This window comes from Ochotona curzoniae, unplaced genomic scaffold (genome assembly GCF_017591425.1).
Source record: "Ochotona curzoniae isolate NIBS_2020 unplaced genomic scaffold, NIBS_Ocur_1.0 contig_3622, whole genome shotgun sequence".
In the NCBI taxonomy this organism is placed as follows: Eukaryota; Metazoa; Chordata; class Mammalia; order Lagomorpha; family Ochotonidae; genus Ochotona; species Ochotona curzoniae.
In genome coordinates this window covers 17,921,440-17,944,293 of record NW_024465926.1, presented here as the reverse complement: position 1 = coordinate 17,944,293, position 22,854 = coordinate 17,921,440, and the positions used below count along the sequence as shown (strand labels likewise).

General features: G+C 38.2%; 1 protein-coding gene, 1 non-coding gene and 1 pseudogene across 4 annotated transcripts in view; 1 reads left to right on the top strand and 2 right to left on the bottom strand.

Annotated features, from left to right (window-relative positions):
• Positions 1–22,854, bottom strand: part of CDH8 (cadherin 8) — a 327,239-nt gene that overhangs the window by 83,104 nt on the left and 221,281 nt on the right. For 2 of the 3 annotated variants that reach the window (XM_040982089.1, XM_040982090.1), the window contains one exon: positions 18,346–18,482. In XM_040982089.1, coding sequence (XP_040838023.1) covers positions 18,346–18,482 — 137 coding nt within the window. Of the gene's footprint in view, positions 1–18,341; positions 18,483–22,854 lie in introns of all 3 variants that reach the window. The other variant, XM_040982088.1, reaches the window with a different exon arrangement.
• Positions 19,442–19,530, top strand: LOC121158117 (annotated as a pseudogene).
• On the bottom strand, positions 19,672–19,778 carry LOC121158129. The gene has a single exon (XR_005884150.1). It is a non-coding gene; the product is annotated as a U6 spliceosomal RNA (small nuclear RNA).

Genomic DNA, 22,854 nt, shown 5'->3' with positions numbered 1-22,854 from the left:
GCAACTGCATACACTCACGCCAGGTCAGAGCAGATATCATTCTCACTAAGACAGCTGATGCTACTACTCTAGTAGCACGAAGCTCCAGCAGGAACCTCAATTCCAGCACCCTGGAATATGTTGGCTTCCGGAGAGTGTTTGTATGATTCCCTCCGTTCTCTGCATGTGAATCACATGGCTTGACACGCATTTCAAGTCCACAGAGCGCCCATTCGCTCTAAAATAATACTGTTGGGAGAAGGAGCTGAAAAGGAATTTCTGATTGTCCCTGACTGGGTTTTCTGCATATTTATCTTCCAAACTTCAATTCTGTGGAAGTGTGCAGGCAGAACCAAATGTTATCTGAATGCACAACTGACAGCATAAAAAATCATTTACCATTTTTATGTCTAGGATTTAACTTCAGAAAAAAAAAACAGCAAAATTCACATTGAGTAGATCGTTTGGGGATTTCACGGAGGGTAGTATTTTTTTTTTAATCCTGTTGCTGAATAAGCAGAGAAGCAAAATTGGAAAATGCTTCAAAACTGTAACAGAGGAGCTTAGAATTCTGTATGTTTTATAGATCCTTATAAGTAAAGATGATAAATATGCTTATCATTGTAATCACAAAACAAATAACGAATGGAGTCAGGTAAGCCTTCATTAATAATAATAATAACAACTATTATTATCTAACAAGATGTTGTAGTCAATCTGGTAGGCTCTGCATATTCAAAGACAAATTATTTATGACAAATAATAGGTAAGAATTGAGTGAATCGATATGACCGCTATCATTATTTGATAATATCTATATGCCAGGCACTGTGCAAGTTACTCGATAAGCTTCTTGATTTTAAAAAGTTTTACTTGCTATTTGTTTTAGTTCTTTGAAGATGAGCCAGGCACACAGTCAGAGAAAGACAAAAATCTATTTTCTGCTTACTCCCACAATGCTCCCAGTGGCCAGGCTTGCAGCAGGCCAAGGCCAGATGCCAAGGTTTCAATCTGGTCTCCAACATGGGTGTCAGGGATCTGACGATTTGCACTTGCGCCTGCTGACTCCCCGGGCAGGAAGCCGAGGCAGGAGGAGAGCCCGACTTACACTCACACCTTTTTGATGCTGATATGCTTTACATTTCACGTAAAAAGAAGACTGATGCCTAGAAATAGGAAACGCCTTCCTCCCAATCCTGGAACAAGTGGCAGGGCAGTTGGTGGCTCAGACAATAACCCAGCAAAAGTCCATTTGTCCAGATCTTTTTGATCTAATGAAGGCAGTGGAAATGGCATAGAAAAGAGGTTGCCAGTGGTTTTCCGAGAAAACAGTGGACTTTACACTCGCATCAAAGATAGCCTCCTAACTTCAATGTTTTCCTGTGTGTTCTCCTGCAGCTGAATAGAAACATGCTCAGTTTTTCTTTGGAAAGGACTAATAACCACTATGAGCTATATGAATTGCTCACTATTAACATCCAATCACGAATGCAAACACTGAGGTCCACTAATATGCCAGATTCACGTTTTGTCTCAAAACGGAAATATACCAGAGATTCTATTACCAATCTGTTTTGTCAATAGCTATTGTGGTTTACATGACTTGCTAAAATAAATAAATCATAATTGGTTTTCACTGTTCAGGTATATAATTTCGTATACGGAAAAAATAGGGTGCTACTCTTCATCACGCAATATAAATACAGGTGTATTTATAGAAACATACATATATTGATAACTCATTATACTAAAGGTTCAGAAAGTCATTTCCTATGATATTTGAGACTTAAAAAAAAAACTAAAATTTCTAAAGATTTTGAAGCATCACCATAATTGCAGATGTGGAGCAATTTGGTCAAGATTTTGATTGGTGTTTTACAAATATGATTTTCTATCTCACTTCTACATATGAAAAATGGGCCTAATAATACCTGCCCTTTACTTATCTCAGAGATGCTACGAAGATTAATGGAATATGTATAAAGAGCTGGATAAATTAAGATATCATCACCATTAATCTATTGAATTCTCAAAAACAAAATTACAAAAGAAAGTTGGTCCTTCTAGCGTTAATGAATAAGGCAGACATGAGATTACAATAATAATATGTTTAAAAGAGGTCTTGGTTGTTTAAACCAAGCACTTCAATAAAATATCTACATCTCAAATAGATCTCAAAAACAGTACTTCTAGTGGGAAAAAAGAGAGCACATGTTCAAAATCAAGGAGCCACGTGTGACACATCAGACTAAATCACCACCTGCAACGCGGACACACCCTGTGGGCTGCTTTGAGTCCAGCCTACTCCGCTTCTGGTCACACACTCTGCTAATGTACTGGTGAATGTACAAGGTGAGGACTTCAGCTGCTAGGCTACCATGCTAGGTCCATGAATACTGAATATTTTTCAAAGAAAATTGAAAAGGAAAAAAAATGGTCTAATGCTCAATGTTTCAACCTCAAATTCTAAGGTTATATTATTGTCAGGAGATTCATAATTCCAATAATTTAGTAATTGGATAAATAGAGTTCATTCCTCCTGGGATTCTTCAACATTAATTCAGATATTTATCACACTTTTCCCTACATTTGTGGCTTGATTGTGTATGGGTGTGCTGATAGATTTAGCTTTTTTTATTTCCTTTTGCACTGAAAAATTATACATTTTCTGCCTTGAGACTTTAATCACAATAGGAAAAAAATAAATTTATTATTTTAAAATGTGTAGTAAGATCTAAAAAAAATCGTATCTATCTTGACTCAGTACATTGGCTGGTACATTTATTCAATTGATTCCTTCCTTTGAGAAAACCTTAGTGCAGAAAGCAGTTGAACACACAGCACAGAATCTAAACAACATCACAGAGTCAGTGTAGACACTTGGCAGGAATCTACGTGACAACAGGAATGCACAGGGCCTGCTCATGTTAAAAAGGCAGGGGGAGTGGACGCGTAAATTTTACAAGGTGCTAGATCACAGATTGGGAGGAAATCACGTCACCACTGTATATTTCAATTTTTGTAAAATGAGGAATAACAGAATTCTCTGTTTTAAAGTCTCACCTTGTATGTAGACAAAAAATGTGTTTAAAAAAGCTGGAGGTCACTAGACTGTGCAAGCTGCTTCCCTTTGTAACAGGAGCTGTAGATCAAGATTATTTTTGTGTTTTAAATTCAAGTCCAAATAATGATCTCACTGCGGGCATCCATGTAGGTGCTTTGAAGAAAGCAGTCTGCAGCTAAATAAGGGTGGACATCCTGAACAGAGTAAGCCAGCAGGCACCTGGCTGCCGTGACAACTATGGAAACAGGCACAGTTGAAATTTGACTTTTTCTTCTCTGCTGACACTCCCCAACATGATTACAAAAAGGATTTGTGCGTGTGTTTCTAAATAAACTAATCCTTCTACAAAACTGATGGTGGTTTGCGGGGAGGCCAGAAGATGCTATACGTGTCACCGTCATCATGGTTTACATTTCTAGCATCGATCCGCTGTATCTGTGTTCTTGCAAAATGAATATTAGTTAGGCGCAACCTGATTATGAATTCATGAAAAGCCTTAGGGCAGCAGAATGACTTTGTACTGTCTAATGAAATAATCTCGAGGAAATAACTTAAACTTTCCCATTTTTAGCTATACCACTGAAACTGTAATATAAAAAAAAAACTGGCCTATTTCATATGGTTGTTTTCAGGCTTCCTTTTAGTAAAAAACAAAACAAAACAAAGCAAGACAAAGAATCAGTTGACAAAGCGTAGAGACTGAGATGTAAAGAATTTCTGTTGATAGCACAAAAGAAGTATGCAGGGCCCAAAACTACTCTCATCTGACAAGCACTTCAGTTCTGTGACTAAGCTTTTCAAAATGTCATTCATGTTGCCAGGTTCCCCGAGAATCACAGTTTTGTCCTGAGTTTGGTGAGAACTGAAATTTTCTTCTACCGTCACATTTCTGATTAGGATTTGTTGCTTTGGCGCATTCATGCCTTAGCCAAATCCTCAGAGGATGGTTAATAACAACATACTAAAAGTAAAATGTCCCCCAGAGCTTGTGCTGCCCTGTCTTGCTAAAGCAGAGAATCTGGCTTCTTCAAATATTAGCTGTAAAGCTTTTAGGGCTTAGAGGGCTGTGCTAGCCTCCCTGTTTTCAGCCCCATGCAATGGTTAACAGCATTTACCACTCTATAGGATGGTTTGTATAGGGCATGGAAATCTCTCTCCAATGTGCTCTGTGCCAAGCATTGAGAAACATAGACTGAAAAATGATGGAAATTGTCACCAGAATGCTATCAGCATATTTTATTGCACTTGTTTTCTTAAGTTGAGAAAAATAACCATCATACAGTGACCTGGAAAATGAAGAGTACAAGCAATGGAGTTTAGGTATGTCAATTATAATTTAGCGCTTTGTACATTGCCTAGTTACACGGTGTGGGGGGCAGGGGTGACCTGGAAAAGCTTAGTCCACAGACCTCAACAGAGCCTGGGGTGCTTACCCCACCCTATCTCAGTGTATGAAATTCACTATTTCCTTTGCCTTTCTGAAAGGAACACTGCGGATTGCACAGCCCTCAAGTCTTAATCTCACCAAACCTAGGACAAAACTGTCTGGAATTAAGCAGCGTTGGAAAGGCTGTTCTGTTTTCTGATCTTCGTTGTCACCACCTACATGTTGGTTAGTTTTATGGATGTGGATATAACCCAAAGGAAACCACAAGGAAGCAAGTGAGATTGCAAACTGCATTTTTGAAGCCATGATGCTTTCCTGAGTTTTAACTCTTGCTCAAAAAATAGTGAGGTCCATTTGTCCCTTTTGTAAACCAAGGTATTCCATGGCCATCTCTTTATGCTAATGCTTTGTTCTTATCCTAGAGGTTGAAGATCCCTTGTTTGAAACATTCACGTTCAGAGATGTTTCAGATTTCAAATGCTTTAGGATTTTGCAATGGTTGCACATTGCACAGTAAGATATCTTGAGGAAGGGACCTAAATTTAAATACAAGATTCATTTATTTCATATTCATCTTCAAAACACAGCCTGAGGGTAGTATTAGACAACATGATTAATAATTTTGCATGTGCAATAAAAGTTCTATGATGTGGCATAAGGTCAGTGTTCAAACTGTTTCGGATTTTGAAGTATTTCAGAATTGCAATTTTCAGATTACTGATGCTAAACCTGCAGTATGTGTTGCAAAAAATAAAGTCAATCCAAAAGTTTGTGTGGAACTAAGCTACATAAAACAGAGTGCCCTCTGAGTGACGAAAGCCAAGATTAGCAAGGCCCTCTGTTTCATCGCAAAATCCTCCAAAACTCCTGGATGATCCTCTGTTAATAATATCCCCTCTGTTATCACATTCATGCTTTTCTTCTTCTCGTGTGGAATGAAGCATCTAGCTTGACTGCAGAGCAGTGGAGAAGCATCTCACCTAATTCCTTCCTTGTGTCTTTCTACGTTGTCTGCATGTTTTCTGCCTCCTTCCATTGAAAAACTTAACTGTAGGCCATAAATTGCCTCCTACGTTCCAAAAGTTACACGCCCACATCAGGAGCTAGGCTTACAACCATGTGCTCTAGTGGCTGGTACCAATGTGAACTAATTTTTTTTATTACCATGCCACAATTACTCACCTATTCTTGTTTATTTGACTGGAGTCATTTTCACATTGATTGCCAAGGACCAAAGCAGTCTTCCAGAGAACAAAACTCAGATAAAAATATTTAATCCAGGGTTTTGCAGGGGCGTGGCTAGCACAGCTTCCACTTAAGGTGCCGGCATCCCTACACACACTTCTTCATGTCCTAGTGGCTTCACTGCACATCCAGCTCCCTGCCTGGCAGGGAAGACGGTGAACAGATCCTGGGGCCCCTACACCCACAGCAGAGACCCAGAAGAGGCTCCTGGTCCCTGGATTGTGACTATCCCAGCGCCAACTGCTGCAAGGGACAAACACATTCTCTCTGACTCTCCAACTCTCTGTAACTTTGCCTTTCAACTGCAAATAAGTAAATCTTTAAGAAAGATATTTAATTCAGCACTTCTTATGTTTGCTAAGGTCTTCTGTTTCTACGGCACTTATAGAATATGTAACTGCATCCTACAATCCATGTCCAATAAACAATCTCTGATATCTGGATATTTTCATATTTCTCTTAGGTATCAGCCTGAGAAGTCACCTGGCACATAATTTTTTGTCTTAGAAGTATTTTATATATTTACTTAAATAAACAAATGTAGCTTTCTATAAACTCCTGCTTTATCCAGTCTTTCTAACTGCTACACAAAAATAATGTAACTGTGAAAAACAATTCAACAGAAATTGAGTGTGGGCTCAGGATCCAAATTTTTATATCCATAGACACTTGAATATGACCAAATAAAGATACCCAGATACTGTGCCTAACACACACTCATATTTAAAAGGCAACCCCCCTCCTCAAAAAAAAATAATTTTTCCAGATAGAGAGCTTCTTTGCAGTACGGTAAATTTGTTTATTTGTTTTTACTGAGCAAATCGCTAAATATATTTAAGACAAGGGCCGGCCTGGCGTAGTAGGTTAAGTTCTGCCTGTAGCACAGGCATCCCCTATGGGTGCTGGTTTGAGTCCTGGCTGTTTCTCCTCTGATCCAATTCCCTGTTTGTGGCTTGAGGATGGTTCAAGTCCTTGGGAACCTGCATCCGCATGGGAAAACCAAAGTAAGCTTCAAGTTCTGGATTTGGGTTAACTTAGCTTTGGCCTTTGGAGCCATTTGGGGAGTAAGTCAACGGACAGAAAATCTCTCCCTCTGCCTTTCCTTCTCTCTGTAACTCTATCAAATGAGTTCTTTTAAAAAATTAAGGCAATAAAAATGATAAAGTAAATGTTCCTTAAATATCAAGCTCAGAGCAATCTCCTTAAAAGAGTATATTAATGAGGACATGTAATTAGCACTGTCAAAACCAGTGCTAATTGTAAACTTGCTCATGTTAGGTTACTATATACATAAATGTGTAATGCATATACTTACATATGAATGTGGTATTGTCTATATAAGTAAAATCAGTTTTAGATTTCTATTAAAGTTTTGTAATTTCTCTTTAAATTATATAAAAAAAAACTAGCTAGATCAATAAATGTTTACATTCAAGTAGATAACTTAACGGAACCTACATTAGAATTCCTATTTGTTTGAATGCAAAGACTAAGCTTTTCCCCTCCACCTTTGTTATCTACAATTTTATTCCAAGTCTCTCCTCTCCAGCCTATTCTTAAGCATCTGTCATTAAATCATGGCAGCAGGGGTGTGGAGCAGACTTCAGCTTTATTCCAGGCTTATCGCAGCAGGTAGCAAGAACATTCAAACTTCAATATTAGCTGCTCATTTAGACTTCAACTGACTTTAAAATTGAGGAAGCAGAGAAGCCAGGAAAGCCTTCTCACTATGGAACTGAGTACGCTGCTGCAAATCCTGCCTTTCTTCCTCCTGTCAGGACCTTCACCCCACTGCACATCAGTCAGGACCTTCAGGAAGCTAGAAGCCGACACACAATTTCCCATTGTGATCCACACTCTTCATGAAGAAGTAGATGAAGGAAGACTTTGAATACTTAAACTTTGGGCATGATGGCTCCACCTAACTTGTGAATAGGAGTTATCAGGTGCCTGAATAGCAACTGGACTATCAGGAGAAAAGAATAGATGCTATATGTTCGAAAACCGGCCTGAAGAGTCAGAGAAATGCAGTGTGGACTCTAAACTGAGTTGTTTTTTAAATCTGCCAAGACGTAGCTTTGGTCTGTTTGTTTCCTTAGAGGAAAGAACTGATGCTATTGACTCATGGAGTTATTGTGAGAATTAAACATAATAAAGGGCACAAAGGGTCGATACATGCCTAGCACATAAAAATTAGCATGAGTTTTAATGGTACAATTATTTTTGATCTAGTCTCCAAGATGTACAGTCTCCAGTCGATCTTGCTTCTTTTCTTTTCTTCATTGGTTTTAATATGATGAAGGTTTTTGTCCACTTAAACACCATCTCTGATGAGGCTTTAATTTTATTATGGGTTAGGACACAGAGACAATCCCTTAGTTAAGTAATCTGACCCTCATATGGGAACTTACTAAAGATACAAACTCATGCACAGCTATTTGGGCTTTAACAAAACCCTCCAGGTGATTCTGAAGCATGATACAGCTTAAAGACATCACACTGCAGCCACACACTATATCCTGGGTACTCCACTCTGTGTGTCATGCATCTTTCTCCTTTATTTAAATATTAACACTCTAGGCTCTGCCTTTCTTTATTTCACTGTATTTCCTGGGCCCTTCTAACTCAGGAACAAAATAAGTTTGCTTGATCTGCTCTCTAGAGACAATCATAATTGGCTTCACTTAACTTTTCATCTATATTTACCTCCTGTCCAATCTTCTGAGCTCCCCTCTTCTTGATCAAGGAATTTTCCAACTGCAAAATGCATCCCTCATAAAGGCTGACTGCTACTTCATGACTCTGATTTTAAAAAATACCTTCTACAAAAGATCATTCCAGAAACATTGTCTTTCTCATCCGGTACATAAATCTCACCCTACTTCTATTGCATGCTATTTTTTGTAAATGAAATTCTAGATTTTTGCAGGCATGCCTCTACTCTTTGTCGCACTAAATTCAGAAGAGTTTTCTTCACAATGAATAAGCAGGTGTGGTAATGTATAAGTTAATTAGCTTGGCATTGTCATTCCAGAATAATATGTACACGTTTCAAAAACACCATGCTGCATGTTCAAGGAAGTTTAGATAAATTGTTCTAATGTGAAAAGATGAAGCATTATGTTTGTGTGGGACATTTCTGTGGATTTTGCGTAGTGGGCCTGACAAGATACTTGCACATTTCAGACAAGTTTTCTCGTTGTTCCTTAGCAACTTCTAGGAGTCTGAGAAGAATTAGAACTTTTCAATGGCTCAACACTCAACCTAGCTCAAAGCTGCAGTTCAGTGCTGTTTGTTTTTTTTTTTTTCCTTTAAAAAAATTTATGTATCAGTTATTATAAAGGAAAAGTAAGAGAAACAAAGGGAGAGAGGGAAGGAGGCAGGAAGGAAGATAGTGAGAGAACTCCCATCTCTTGATTTACTTTCCAAAAGCCAACGACAGTCACGTGGACTAGGCTGAACCCCAAGTCAGGAACTTAAAACAGGTCTCTTGGGTGGGTGGCAGGATCTAAGTACTTGAGTCATCACCTGTTATTTCCCAGGGTAAGCATTTGCAGGAAGCTGGATCAAAAGCAGAGCCAGGGATCAATTCCAGGCACTGTGGGAATGGAATGCTGCACCACCTAGTTCATCCTAGTTTCTTTTTGGCTGGCTGACTTAAATTCCTTGAAGGATGGTCATCAGCCATTAAAGGAAGCCAACCTGATACATCCTTGGGACTAGCCATCTGGCAACTACCCTTCAATCCTACGCGGTGTTAAATGGCTCATTTTGGATGTTACATTGACTGATTTAACAATACATAGGAATCCAGAAAAGCATCATTGAAGGTGGGTAATGAAGAGATGAGCACATCTGAATGGACTAGTGGGACAAGATCTGCCCTAAATGGGGATGGATGGTATCAACTGCCTGAGGAGCTGGAGATAACAGTCCAGTTAGGGGCCACTGAACTCCTGTCCAGCTTGCTAGCCTTTGGATCCCAGAACTGCTGCATGTGGCATTCTGGCTGGCACTCAGGGTATTGTCTGGATCTGAGTGCTACATTCTCTGCATCCCTGGCTCTAAGACCACCATACTTGGATCATCTCAGCTACAGGTATGCTAGGGTCTCAAGACTAAAGGCAATCTGTCATAGGTCTTACCACCTACAACAATCAGGTGAGTCATTCCTCCTGTGGCTTCCACTTTCAGATATCTTAATACAAATACTATTGACTCTTTTTATAGAACCCTAATGCGGCAGGTAATTCCTTGTCCTATAAACAGTTCTAGGGATCAGAAAGTGTCAGCTACATAAGTAAGGACATGCAGTAACTGATACACACTACCGTGAAAGAAATCAAGGCCAAGTTATCACAGTTTAAATTTCTACCACACCACCTAGATAAAAGACCACTTGACCCAGCTCTGAAATGGCAGGTGGGTCGGGGTGGAAAAAGATGAATTGGTAACTATTTTTAGGCTGTGTCTGTAAGCTTTGGATTAGGGATTCCTGTAATCAGAAAACGTGCTGCATTTTCATTCCTTTGGCTTTGCAGCTTTGTAACCTGCTTCTACTTGTTCAATACAGATCAGATTAAATGATAAACGGGCTTGTTGGGTAATGAAGTGTGGGCTGGCATTATTCAGAACTTGCCTCAAGGCTCTCCATAGGAAATAGAAATAAAGATTCCTACATCAGAAGCCTTGCTCCTTAGGGAAAGAGCTGGGGGACTGGAGGCTCCTCTCTGCCAGCATTTTCTCATGGTCTCTGACTCCCAAGTTTGCTTAATATTCTAAAGGACTCTTTGGGAGCACAGTCAATTCCCCACAATTTTAATACAAGGAGAGCAGAGTCATTTCTGCCCTTTATGTCTCAGCTTCCCTCACACAGGAAAGCATGACTTGAAGAAAATGCAGAATTCCCTTGTGTTTGTGTGGCTGTCTGTCTGTTTATTTCTAATGAAGAGCTGAGTAGTGTGTATTAAAACAAAGATCCTTCGCACCAATCAATTAATAGTGTTTGTTTGGAATCAGAATTCATCAGAGTACTTCCCAGTGGTGTCAATGCCTTATGTTCTTTATTCATTCATTTAGTAAATATTAGTCAGGATCCTCAAGCACTGTGCCAGGCTTCCTGGATGAAACAGTGATCAATAATACAACAACAATACAATCGTTTATGAAAGCAGGGACCTTATCTATTTCTTCTTTAGTAAAAGTACATCAAATAAACCACATCAAATAAATGCATGTGATAATCCTCCATGAATCTTGTGAAAAGAATGGTTAGATAGCTAAGTAAGAACTGAAAATAAAGGAATATACTCCTGCCAGAGGCATCAGTAAGTAATAATGCCAACACTTACATTAGCCCTTGTGTACCAGAAGTTATCCCAAACATTATAAATACATTAGTAGACTTAATAAAAGTTAACAAGGGGTCAATGCTATGATGCAGTAGGTAAAGCCATCATCTGAGACTCCAACATCCCACCTAGATGACAACTGTTCCACTTCTGATCCTATTCTCTGCTTCTGTAACTGGGAATATAGCAAAGATGGCCCAAGTGTGTGAGTCCCTGAACCCACATGGAAGATCTCGAAGAATCACCAGGCTCTTTGGCCCAGTCCCAACCATTGTGGCTATATTGAAATGCTGCCATTTTGCCTGTTACACAGAAAACTGGGTAGTAAATTTAATGTTAAGAATAATTGTTGTAACTGTAGTTTTAATGGAACTTTGTTTCTTCATTATTATGCCCTAAGATTGTGACAAAGGTGACAAAATAGGAGCAGATCTTTTACTAATGCTGGCTTCCCACATGAACACTCATTAGTGTCCATGATGCTCCAGTTCTGATACAGTTCTGAGAAAGCAGGGAAAAATGGACCCAAGTACCTAAGCCTCTGTCATGGGAGATGAGTAAAGAGACCTTGGCTCTTGGTTCCATCTTCTGTCTGGCTTAGCAGTAACTAAATATATATACTTTTTCTTTATCACACACCTCTTAGGTATAGCAAATCATTCCAAATAGTAAACATGGAAGCAAGGCTATAGAGGGGGGTTAAGTATCTGACCAACAGATTGAGTATGGCTAAATGAAAGAAATGAGTCATCCCAGCAAACTGAGTTAGCAGCTCCTCCTTTCCCCTTTGAAATTCAGACTGATAGCTATACTGTGTTTCCAAGTACTAAGGATTTCTCCACCCTTAGAGAGGAACAAAAGCCTAGGGACACATTGACGCAATATCATGCTTCTTTCTGTGTCTCCCTTTACATGTTACTCCTTTTACATGTTACATGTTGGCATTGTTTATCCTGGAGATGGCTACATGCTACAAGTTGCCAGTTGGTTACAATTTGAAGCCAAAAATCTGGCCTTTCCATTCTTGGTGTACAGTTGCTTATAGTAAGAGTTTTTATGGCAACTTTAGGAATCAAGACGCATAGATAAAACGGAGCACTGCAAGCACAGGTCTCTCTCCCCTATTCTCCTTGTGTAGATTAAGACTCCACGGTTATTAATCACACTGACATCAGAAAGGAATGTGCGTTTAAACTCTGTATCTCCATTCTCAATCTGTGTGATCTGTCTAAAGTAGCCCAGAAAAGAAGCGGGGAAAAGAATTAATAGATAAGGAGGTTTGGGGGAAAGATTGGAAGGACAATTTCAAAACAAAAGAAAGCCAAGACAAAAAAGAAAACCCACAGTCAATATGAAGTAGTATATAAACTGTGGCCATCAACAGTGCCAGGAGAGTCATACAGCTTACAGTAAAATAATGTGGCTACTACTAGGATTATCTTCTTGGACCTCAGCAGCTTTCCTTCAGATTGGAAGAAAAAACTCAAACTCTTCCCTAGAGGAATTGCCTTTGGAAGATGGTCCAGTCCCTGGGAACTTGTGGGTTCTGCACGTTCCTGTATTTACTCTGTTCTGTTTTGTGGTTGTTATATATCTCTTCACTAAGAACATTAATCTCCATCCTCCAGCAACCGTGAGGCTACCTGAGTAGGAGTACTGCATTCCCAGGCACGTTATCCCTGCTTCCCAAACCTCTCTGATATTTTGGAGCCGTGGAAGCGCTCCTTCATCTGAAATTTCACTGTGCTCTATTTATGTCTTCCCTCTCACAAGAACTTTCTAACCGGACAAGGTCATCACGCCATTCACTCCATTGTACACACAGAAATTACTCAATCAAGTTGCTAGTCCTGACCACACCACAGAAAAAGAGTGTTGTGTTTCAGGCAGGACCTTGATGTAGTATCAGAAATGTAGTATCAGCCCATAGAAGCCTTTGCCTGCAGCAGTTTTAGGACCGTTGTTTAACTGTTGACCAGCCTCCATTACACACAAACCAAAGTCAAGAGGCAAGTTAGTGGACACACATCTACTGTGTGGGGAAAACTTACAACTTCATCTCAACATAATCCTAACCCTACTTTTAATGTTAGCCCTAATTGTCCCCAGATGTAACACCATTTTGGGGAGGATGATGGATTGTGGATAGGTGATGAAGTAGCAAAGTAAATGAAATAAATGTTTTAAATTAAGCTGTTCCAGCAAAACATAGACAACTTATTCACCACTTTCTAAAAATTATACATGGAGTTCATACTGTGAGGCAGGGTTCTACCACTTTTAATTCAATTCTCAGTACATCTAATATTTTTCAGGATAATTTCCACTGTCATGTTACAGATGAGAAAACAGAGTTTAAAAGGGAAATAATGCACTCATGATTATGCAGGAAAGATACCGCTGGAACTCCAATAGAAACCAACTGGACAATACAAGATACCGCTACGCAATGAGTGGCAAGGTGTGTGTGTGTGTGTACACTAAATACCATGAGATGGACAAAGCAATTATTCTGGCAACTGGGCCCCACGCCAGGAAGAAATGTTCCTTAAGTGCTGTCCAATAGTGTTTTCCCTGGGAGCTTTAACCATCATTAGTGAAAAGCTTTATTTGCAATACTGTGCACAGCCCACTGTCGTGGGCCAGAGCTATGCATTATCACTAACTCAAAGAGATTAATTTAATGGGTAATTATATGCTTCCTGACTTGAAATACTTTCAGGTAAGCAGGAGTTGCCTGTTCTCTACAGATGCCAACTGGCGGCTCTCAGGTACAGAGCCTCAGGGATTTTTGCACTATTTGCTGTGTATCAGATCCTGTGTGAAGAACATAAGTTAAAAATTTGCACTCAGCATCCCTGAGACTCCCTTTCAGGAACTCTCTTCTAAGCCAATGGAATAGCACGCTGTCCTCTAATAAGTCTCCTATGGCATTGCTTGGTGGCTCGAGATCTCCAGTGCTGCAAAACCTTAGCCCTAATTTCAGTATCTCAGTTTTGCATAATCAGTGCAGGAACAAAGTTTTAAAAAACAAAGATGAAGCAAAAGTCAAACCCACCTCATCTTTTCTCTGTCTTCCTTTGCAGTACCACCTGTTTTCGTTATATGTATAGTTTTAGGTGTGTGTGTTAGGGGGCGAGGATGAAGGGGCAGGGCAGAGAATTTAGGAAAAAAAATGTTTTTCTTATTCTGGATTATGATGCAGTGTGTCTTGGTTGAAATTCAGGACTATTTCTGGTTTCTTTGTTTGAAACAATAATCTGGGTGTTCTTCAGAAAAATCCGGTCTTCTGAAATATACTTTGTTATCTTCATTATTCTCTACATCAATTTCCCAATCAAGGAATTTGATTTCCCCATAAAGAGCTCCAAAGCTCCCTCTTGTTCCTTAGGCAATATTCCTATCTTGGTTATAAATGTTAGGTGGGGTGGGTGAGATCTGATCAGATCTATTTAACTTTCCTCCATCACAGCCTAGTTCCTGCTGCCCCCGCGCTGGCTTTATGGAGGAAACAGCTCTGTTCATTTGCTTCCTTCAAGAAGTGATGTGGCAGTGCCAGAAGCTCATATGGAGAAGGAAGAGCTAAGGGAGGCTTCTGTGGATGGCATTCCAAAACGGGAATCTTGAAGTTAATATGACTGGTCCAATCTTGTACCTCCAGCCCTGAATCCTTGTTTTCTACAAAACCCCAGATACATTCCCTAACCAGCGCCCGAGTTTTCTTGTATGAACAATGTATATAACAATAATACCTATTTCCAAAGTATGTTTTGAAAACTAAATGTATCATAAGGCTAACACAATGTTTGCATAATGTTTAATTGGTAAAGTAAATTTACCTAAAATCTTCCCCATTGTGTTGAACAACAGTCATGCTGTGTGGCTTCTGGGCTAGACAGGCTTGTGACAAGCACAGATACTCGACAGAAGCCTAAGCTCCTGGGAGAACGTGGGTGTCTGTCTGCCAGCACACATGAGAAAGGTCCATTGCTTGGAACGGCAGCCATTGTCCTTATCCCTGAACTGCATGGGTTATGCACGCTCAGGGAGTGAGGCAGCTCAGCCTTGAGTAAGTGAATCTTAGCCCAAGAGGATAAAGAACATTTCCATTCTCATTAAAAGATAACAGATGGACTTCCATAAAATCCAATTTTTAGCTTAATTTCATTCATTTAAATCTTTTGTCTGATGAGAGCAGCATTTTGAGAGTAATTTTAAATTGTTCTCTTCGGAACGATTATTTCTTTATCATTAGTAGAACCTCCCCCCTGTGGGGTTCTGTTATCCTGGGTAGTTTTAAATATTCATCTTGGACAAATAAAATAAATCTCTCTTTATTATTTTTCCCTAAGACTTGGTTTGTGGCTTTGAAAGATAAATATTACGTGATGGGCTCAGTAAACAAAACAAGTTGCTAAGCTAAATTCATCATGTCTCTAATTTTTTCTAGATTTTTCTATGATATGATTTCTACTTCTTGAATGATTCAGAACACAGATAAATTAGTCACACTTTTTACATTTTTCAGTGTTATGCCAACCCCTGCTTTTAGTTTACAGATGGAATTTAAAGTTCTGTTTTGTATCCTCATTAGTTCCAGAAAAGTTGGGTGAAATTTTAAGAGTCAAGCAAACATTTCAATTTATAGCTCTACATTACCTGAGAATTAGAATCTGAATTAAACTGTTTCTTGGCCAACCTAAACATGTAGTGTGTGTGTGCGCCTCTCAATCTATGACCTAAGAAAATCAAAAGGTAAAAAAATATTTAACACCAACATCAACCGAATGATGCATATTATGAGGTTTACAGATAATCCATGGGGCTTCTTGGGGGCTTAAGTATGCTGGATTCACACTGAACTAACCATAAACCTTTGGAATTTGGGTTATTTCTCTGAAAAAAAATGAACATGTTATATATTCCACTCTTCACATTTTTCCTCATTTGGTTATGCTTTATTTGTAACAATTTCACAGCAACACTTCAAATGAATTAATTTGATCATGGACAAAGGCAAATTTGTCCTATTTATTAGGAAATAATACTTTAATACAATCAGATATCGCTGGATGAGGCCCATCTTTGTTTTTGTTTTTTTCACTCTGTTATTATGGTGCTGTTGGAATTCTAAGTACTCATCGCCTTCCTTTCCTCTGTGTGTTTCTTTTTGGACTTCTCAGGAGATTAATTTTCATCAGTTTTACACGCAGGGGCTCCCAGGTGCTACGTGAATGAAAACTTCAAGATGGCACTTTGCTTGGCTGTTTTACTGCCCGCTATGCTTCCCAGCCACCAAATGAGTGCTTGGCAAATAGTAAACATGCCATCAATAATTACTGAACGACTGAGCAAATGGATGTCTTCCCTGCCTGGGTTTGGTACCCTTGCCGCCCAGGAGTTAACAGCTCATTGCCCTAGAACATCTGCTTTTGGATCTGTCATCCTTATTTGCTTGTGATTCCTCGTAAATGAGTCTTTTGTTTCTGGATTTCCCAGAAATGTTTGCTAAGCACCTGTTCTGTGTATTCATTTATTTTTACTTCTTAGAATTGAGTACATGATTGCTTCTAATTGGGACAACTTTGATGAATATGTATTTAAAGGCATCTACTTCATAAAACAAAGTAACATGAATTCAAGTTAACTATGTCATGCTCAATGTATGAGAAATTTTTTTGGAAAATAATTTGTGCCTACGTACTTGAAGGAAAACTGAATCTTCTGAGTGTTTTATAAAACCTTAAACCAATCTATATAGATATAGCTTATCTCTGAGGCTTAAAGTGATCCTGGGAGTTCAACTTTTTAAATTACAAAAAGCTCATGTTTCTAACCTTCTAAACTCAGTGAACACTCTTAATAAACCAATACCGCCAACTGATGTCTTCTCTCTTTAAGCCACAGGAATAAACTACCACCAGTGTACCACATCGGGGGAGGCGAGAAAAGCAGCCAGGTTTCCAAGGTTTTGCCTTTATCTAGGACCCAAGCTTGGTAGTTTTGAACCACACTTCAACTGCCTGTGCGATCTTTTTCTGCATTCAACACGGTGCTAAGAAACAGGCATTTTCTACTCCTGTATCCCTTTGATGCAGAAGTTCATCATACAAGGATCCATGTGGTCAACTTTCCTCTTATCACACAACAGGAGAACTCTTACTGAATTCGCCTTATATTTCAGACATTTGTCCCGTTTTCAGTTTAGCATCCAAAGACCCTAGAGTGCATACAGGAGCATCCCTCCTATATCGCCTGTATCTTCCACGTGATGTGGTGGTCCATGAGTCCTGCTTGATTGGTACCCCCTTACGCATCTTCTCTCTACCCTAATTCCTTAGAGAATTTACTGTGTCCCTCTAATTGGTGTACAGCTTTTTTTAAAAAAAAATTTATGTACAGCTTTCAAAGGCTCATCAACTCTTTTATGAAAGAAGGCTTTCACCTAATAAGCAAAATGCATTTTGCTTAAGAATAGGATGAATTTGTCTCTTGTTTGTTTGAATTTTTATGTAATAAAGACACAGAGCAGTGGAGTGTAATCTCTCCAAAGTAGCATAAAACTAAATCTCATCACATAGCCTTGACTTAGAGACTCAAGAATGTCATTACATGCAAAGAAGCTATGCTATGCTCATGAAAAATGAACAAAAAATAAAATATATTATTTTATTATCCCTAGAACTTGTGACCCTTTCATTATAAGCATTAAATTTCATATGCAATTATGAAAAATTATATCAATTCTGAAGCTGCAATTTTAAATAGTCTATTATTACTGTATGAAGTACATTGGATTTTAGGAATCCAAAATGCTGTTATCTATGAGCTCACCTCTGCTATGTAATATAAATCGACACTGTGAAGTTTCCTTTTATATATTCCACATGTATATGTGTACACATATTTGTGTAATTTAAATATATGAGCATTTCTTTATATAGTGCATATGCAATATACATTAATGTGTACTTTCTTAAATTATACTGCACAGTTCCGAAATATTTTCAATCTACCTTGTATTAAATGCTTTATTATATTTTGAAATGTAAACAATTTTGTAAAACCTAAATAAGATATATTATATGTACATTATAAGAAATATATGTAAGAATATTTCTTCCCTACTTATCATGCAACCATTTGGTAATTTATCATAAAAGAAATTATTGTGTTTTAGGATCCTAGGACTCCTTGGGAGAAACAGGATACATTTCACTTATTAAATCTATAATGCAAAAGAGATGGTTATCAAGTGATCAGGGGGCACAAATTTAAACCAGTCACATAAGAGTAAATGAAGAAGCTCAATCACTTACTAATTTCAGTAGCAATGATTGTTATGTTGTGCCATACACTTAATTCTCTGTCAAGGGGTGTTGCCAATGTTATCTTCCCATCATCCGCATTAATGTTGAACTGTCTCTCCAGGTCAGTGTGCCGGTCGATGGAAAACCTGCAAGACAGGCATATCTGTAATCTCTCCAATGTTGCTATGATCCATGCATTCTACAGCAAGCCTTTAGTAATCCTTAGAGAGCCATAGTTGTAAAGTCAAATGTTTTGGGAAACTCAGTGGTATCATAATTTGTAAAACAAAATGACTGAATGAGGCACAGGAAACTCAACAATTATTGTCCAAGGAGCAATTAGTTACCTATGCAACATGGAGGTCATAAACCGCCATCCGTTTCAATAGGTAGCACCTTCAAAAATGGATACTGATGAAGAGTTAATTGGACAATCCATCACGTTTATTAGACAGCTTATGATAATTAGCACTTGCCACAAAATATCTTATAAAACAATGAACTAAAGCCCAAAGCAGCACGGTGCTACGCTACAAGCTACTTATGACAACTGAAGGGAAAGATATGTTTTTGCTAAATCTTCATTTAACTGAAATGCATGTAGAGGTCTCATTTTGCTTTATGTGGTGGTTGTTCTGTTTTCACTTTAAGTACAGCATATATTTAGGTATTCGGTTCATCTCAAATCATAGAAATTACATGGCTGTTGATTCTGCATAATTTTTAAAAAAAATTATAATTGATACTTTAGCATGCATGCATATGTCACTAAATTCTACTAAAGTAAGAATTTCACATGGACACGTCAGTACTTCCTTGATTGAGAAGAACTTAGAAAATACTGTAAGTAAGATGTCTAGGGGCTAAAGCAAACTTCTTCTCAAGAGCAATATTTAATTCTCAGTGCACATACTGTATTGATAGGTTTTATAGACAAAGATTTCCCTTGGATTATCGATCATTGGTTTTGATTACATTTAGGCCATACCAAATACCAAGCAAACATACAAAAAGTTGTCTACAAACGGACATTGGAAGGAACTACAACGAGATAAAATGAAGGCACCAAAAAAAAAAAAAAAGGCATGTACAATTCTATCAGTGCATCGCTTCTCGGCCTTTTGGCTAAGATCAAGTGTAGTAGAATTCTATCAAATTCTATGAATTCTATCAAAAGGTTCTGCAGAAATCTCTCCCGCTGGAAGTTAGCACCTCAGCAGCACACAGGACATCTTTCCATGCAATGATTCTCATTAATTCTCAAGTCTAAAATCTGTTGGTATAGAGAATATTGCCTTTTCTATACATTTTTTTCTTTTTTCTTTAAAATTATTTTAACATTCAGAATGCCTCGTGAATTTGCATGTCATGCTTGCACAGGGCCCATGCTAATCTTCTCTGTATCGTTCCGGTTTCAGTATATGTGCTCTTAGAGCAAGCACCATTTTTTCAGACATTTTAGAATTTTTTATCGATTCAAAAAGATGATAATGTTACAATGAAATGAAAGAAAAATGCTTATAATTCTCTGTTTCATAGTATCTTTTTAACATTTCAGTGGGTGTCACAGAAAACTTGTTGTATCTTTGTATATGAATATGTATGTACCTATTTTTATTTATTTCTACCTATATTTAACCACGAGACAGCTGTTAGACAAGCAGATAAAATAGGAAGAGAGATGAAATTCCCTCCTTCTTTTTAGCCATTTTTTTCAATAAATCATATTACTTTCCTTTGTACTTGATTCAAAAGCCATCAAAAAATCCATCCTTGTTACAGCCTCAGCACCAAAAGCAAGCATCGGTAAAAGTTTGGAATAATTCCAGAAGGACCTTAATATGTCAATGTATATTGACAAGTTTCTTTTAAAATAAGTAAAAAGAAATTGCAATTCCTGATTTTGCAGTTTCTTCACACCACTTATAACCAAGAAACCGATCTAACAGCGCTAGTCCAAGAATTTACAAACTATTCCCAGCTCAACTCCTTAAGATGATTCGAGAAATTCAGTAAGGATTTAACATAAAGACAGATAGGAACTGAAAGTGCTTCGACAAAATATACATAATGAAGAAAATTTTTTACAGCAAAGTGTTTGAGTCTGTTATAACACAAAGGAAAACGATGATTGATTACATTAAGGAGAATGCTCGTTTCACCAAAAAATCACTAAACAGACATACGCTTTGTTTTAGATATGATGTGTGCTCTGATTCCTAAAAAAGCTAAAAACCAACCAAAGGACTAATAATTACTTTCTTCATTCCAAACATGCTCAAGCTTTCATAAGTTCTAGTGGTTTTGTTATCTCACAACTGATAATCCAAATATTCCTGTATCAGCTAATTTTCTTAAGACTATAATCAACTAAATATGTGCATCCCAAATCAGAAAAGCTGCTATTTTATTGCTGTCTAACAGTGGTCTTGAAAGCTTATACTAGAAAAGCTAGTGGGGATAACTACAGGGTATTTGGAATTTGATAATTAAAAAGAAAAAAAATACTTATTCAGCTATGTCATGCAGATCACTAAGTGGGGAGAAATGGGATCTTTTACATATTGATACTGCTGAGATAATCAGTGAATTCACTGGGCCTTGGGTTCTTGCTTATGGACATGAAATATCCATATCTAAAAAAAAAGTGGTGAAAAATTAAAAGGTCTGGCATTGTGGCATAATACCAACATTTAACATGGGTCCCAGTTTGCATCCTGGCTGCTTCATTTCTAATCCATCTCCCTGCTAATGGCCTGGAAAAAGCAGCGCAAGATGGTGCAAGCTTTGGGACCTACCACCAGTGTGGGAGGAATGGATAAAGTTCCTGGCTTCTAGCTTCTTCAGTCTGGCTCAGTTCTGGCCCTTGGAGCTATCTCAGAAGTGAACCAGTAGTTGAAAGATTTCTCCCACTCTGTCTCTTCCCTGTGTAATTCTGACTTTCAAACAATAATAATTAAAAAAAGGAACAGTTCCTCAAAACAATAGAAAGCCAAATCAATCTTGGTCCCTTAATTGTAAACATAAGATTGTCATCACCACCATAATTATGATCATCTCTTGTTAAAAGAAATGTTTAACAAAATTACTTATCTACAACATTTAAGAGAATTTTTTTTCTTAAAACTTTGTAAATGGTAAAATAAATATTTAGTGTTATTGAACTTTCACATTTCTACCAAAAGTAGATTTTTTTCTCATCTTTAAGTTCCATTTCATGACAGACTTTATGGGATGAGTCATAAGAATGAATAAAAGAGGTTATAAATACAGCTCTTTAGTAAGATCAGAGGTAAGGCTGTCATAATATTACAAGACTGAACAAATGAAAGAGCTTGATAAGAAAGGAGCTACATAGTTTAAAATTCAGTTTAAAGTCTACCTCAACTATTTTGAGACACTTCTTGCTGCCTCTTTGCACATTCAATTGCCTTATCATAAGGGCTCCCAAGAGTGGCTAAATACCACAGAAATTCCATCTGAGCCTCGCACCCAATAGGAACGCACTAACCACCACATTCATGGCAAGCACAGTGCTAGATGCACTCTGCGTCTTCCATTCTGTTCCCTTTCTTTTCTCGGCAATGGCCCCTTGTCTTCAGTGGTAGTGGAGAGGGCTGGTTCCCGATCTCCCCTTACACATAGCAGCATAGCATTTTCATGTAGTCAACGCACATCCTCTATACTTTAAATCATCTTTGGATTACATATAATACCTAACACAATGCATCTCCTATGTTAATGATTATTATGGCATTGCTTGGGAAATAATGGCAGGAAAACACAGATCTGAACATATTCGGTACATAGGCATCCGTTGTGGGACTGACACGTAGAACAGAAACGAGATGCAATGGGAATGACGTTCTTGAGGGCTAGAGCTAGACGGAAGACTTGTGAAATGGGGACAGGGAGGGGACGTACCTACACCTCACTCAATTCACATGGTTTCAGTATAGTGCTCAGCAAGAGCACAGAGGCAAGTTTTACCAGTGGGAAATTTCTGAAAATGCTGTAAAAGGTTCTGCAAACACAGAACCCCAGGGGTGTAGTCAATCTACTGTATAACAATGCATATAAGAAAAATAGCACTCTTTGAGATGAGAACAGTTTAAGTAACACAATTGCTAAATAGCTGAGCCAGAATAAATAGATAGGTCTGATTCATTGTGAAATCCATGTGTGAGTTGGACACAGAATGGGTTCATATTATTCATGCATAAAATAGAGATAGTAAAAACATCTGATGGACAGGGTTGTTTGTATTTTAAAACATGCTGATGTGAGATGATAATTTGGTCCACTTCATTTTGGTCCAGCTTGTATGACAGTGACTTTCTTGAATGCCTAGATGTGCATTTTATTCTATGTTATGAATCAAATACTAGGACACATACAAATGTAATTTGCAGGTTGAGTGGCCAGCATTGTGGCACAGTAGATTGGGCCATTGCTTGTGATGCTGATACTCCGTGCTGCCTCTAATTCAACTTCCTGCTGATATACCTGGGGAGGGCA